The sequence below is a fragment of the Bison bison genome, unplaced genomic scaffold (assembly GCF_000754665.1).
Source record: "Bison bison bison isolate TAMUID 2011002044 unplaced genomic scaffold, Bison_UMD1.0 scf7180017864471, whole genome shotgun sequence".
NCBI classification, from domain to species: Eukaryota; Metazoa; Chordata; class Mammalia; order Artiodactyla; family Bovidae; genus Bison; species Bison bison.
The window spans coordinates 41,821,078-41,821,826 of NW_011495032.1; the positions used below are offsets into that span (position 1 = coordinate 41,821,078).

At 64.9% G+C, this 749-nt stretch overlaps 1 protein-coding gene across 1 annotated transcript in view; it reads left to right on the forward strand.

Moving 5' to 3' along the window:
• The first annotated feature begins 75 nt into the window (after window positions 1–75).
• SLC4A3 (solute carrier family 4 (anion exchanger), member 3) overlaps window positions 76–749 on the forward strand; it is a 14,283-nt gene continuing 13,609 nt past the window's right edge. Inside the window, 2 exon segments of the mRNA XM_010861262.1 lie at window positions 76–213; window positions 553–715. Of these exon segments, the coding sequence (XP_010859564.1) occupies window positions 163–213; window positions 553–715 (214 nt within the window). The 5' untranslated portion in view covers window positions 76–162.

Consider the following 749-nt stretch of genomic DNA (forward strand, 5'->3'; position numbering starts at 1 on the left):
GGGGATCCGGCTCTGGAGAGAGTGAGGGGGCGACGGCGCGAGACTCCTGACCCCGCCCTCCTTCCCCAGGGCTCCCCATTAGGTTCGCGCAGCGCCCCCTTCTTCTCACCCGGGTCACGGGTCCCTCAGTGAGTCCGAGCCTCCCAAGCTGCTTCTCCGGACATGGCCAACGGAGTGATCCCGCCACCCGGGGGCGCCTCCCCCCTACCCCAGGTGACTGATGCTCGCGGGGGTGGGAGAAGAGGAGGGGGAGGGACCGCAGGAAGAGGCGGGGGTGTCCTCTGGTCGATTCTGTGACCACCCCGCTCCCGATCCAGGGATGGAGCTGGGCAGGGATATGGAGAAGGAGGGGGGTCTTTTGGTATTTTTCTGATCTGTTGACTCCTCTGGTCCCAAGCCCTGAGAGCCTGGGAAGTTGACCCCAGTCTGGGCCTCAGGGAGTAGAAGATGGGGTGTGCTGGTCTCCCCCACCTCCACCTGGGGCTTGGAGTTGGGGTAGGTGTGTCAAGTTCATGGATCGAGGGTCCTTAGGAGAGGCTGCTGGGTCTGCAGGTCCGGGTGCCCTTGGAGGAGCCACCTCTGAGTCCAGACATGGAGGAGGATGATGACTTGGGCAAGACCTTGGCTGTGAGCAGGTTTGGGGACCTCATCAGCAAGCCCCCGGCCTGGGACCCCGAGAAGCCCAGCCGCAGCTACAGCGAGCGGGACTTTGAGTGTGGGTAGCCCGGGGGCCCCTAATGTGGCCGCCC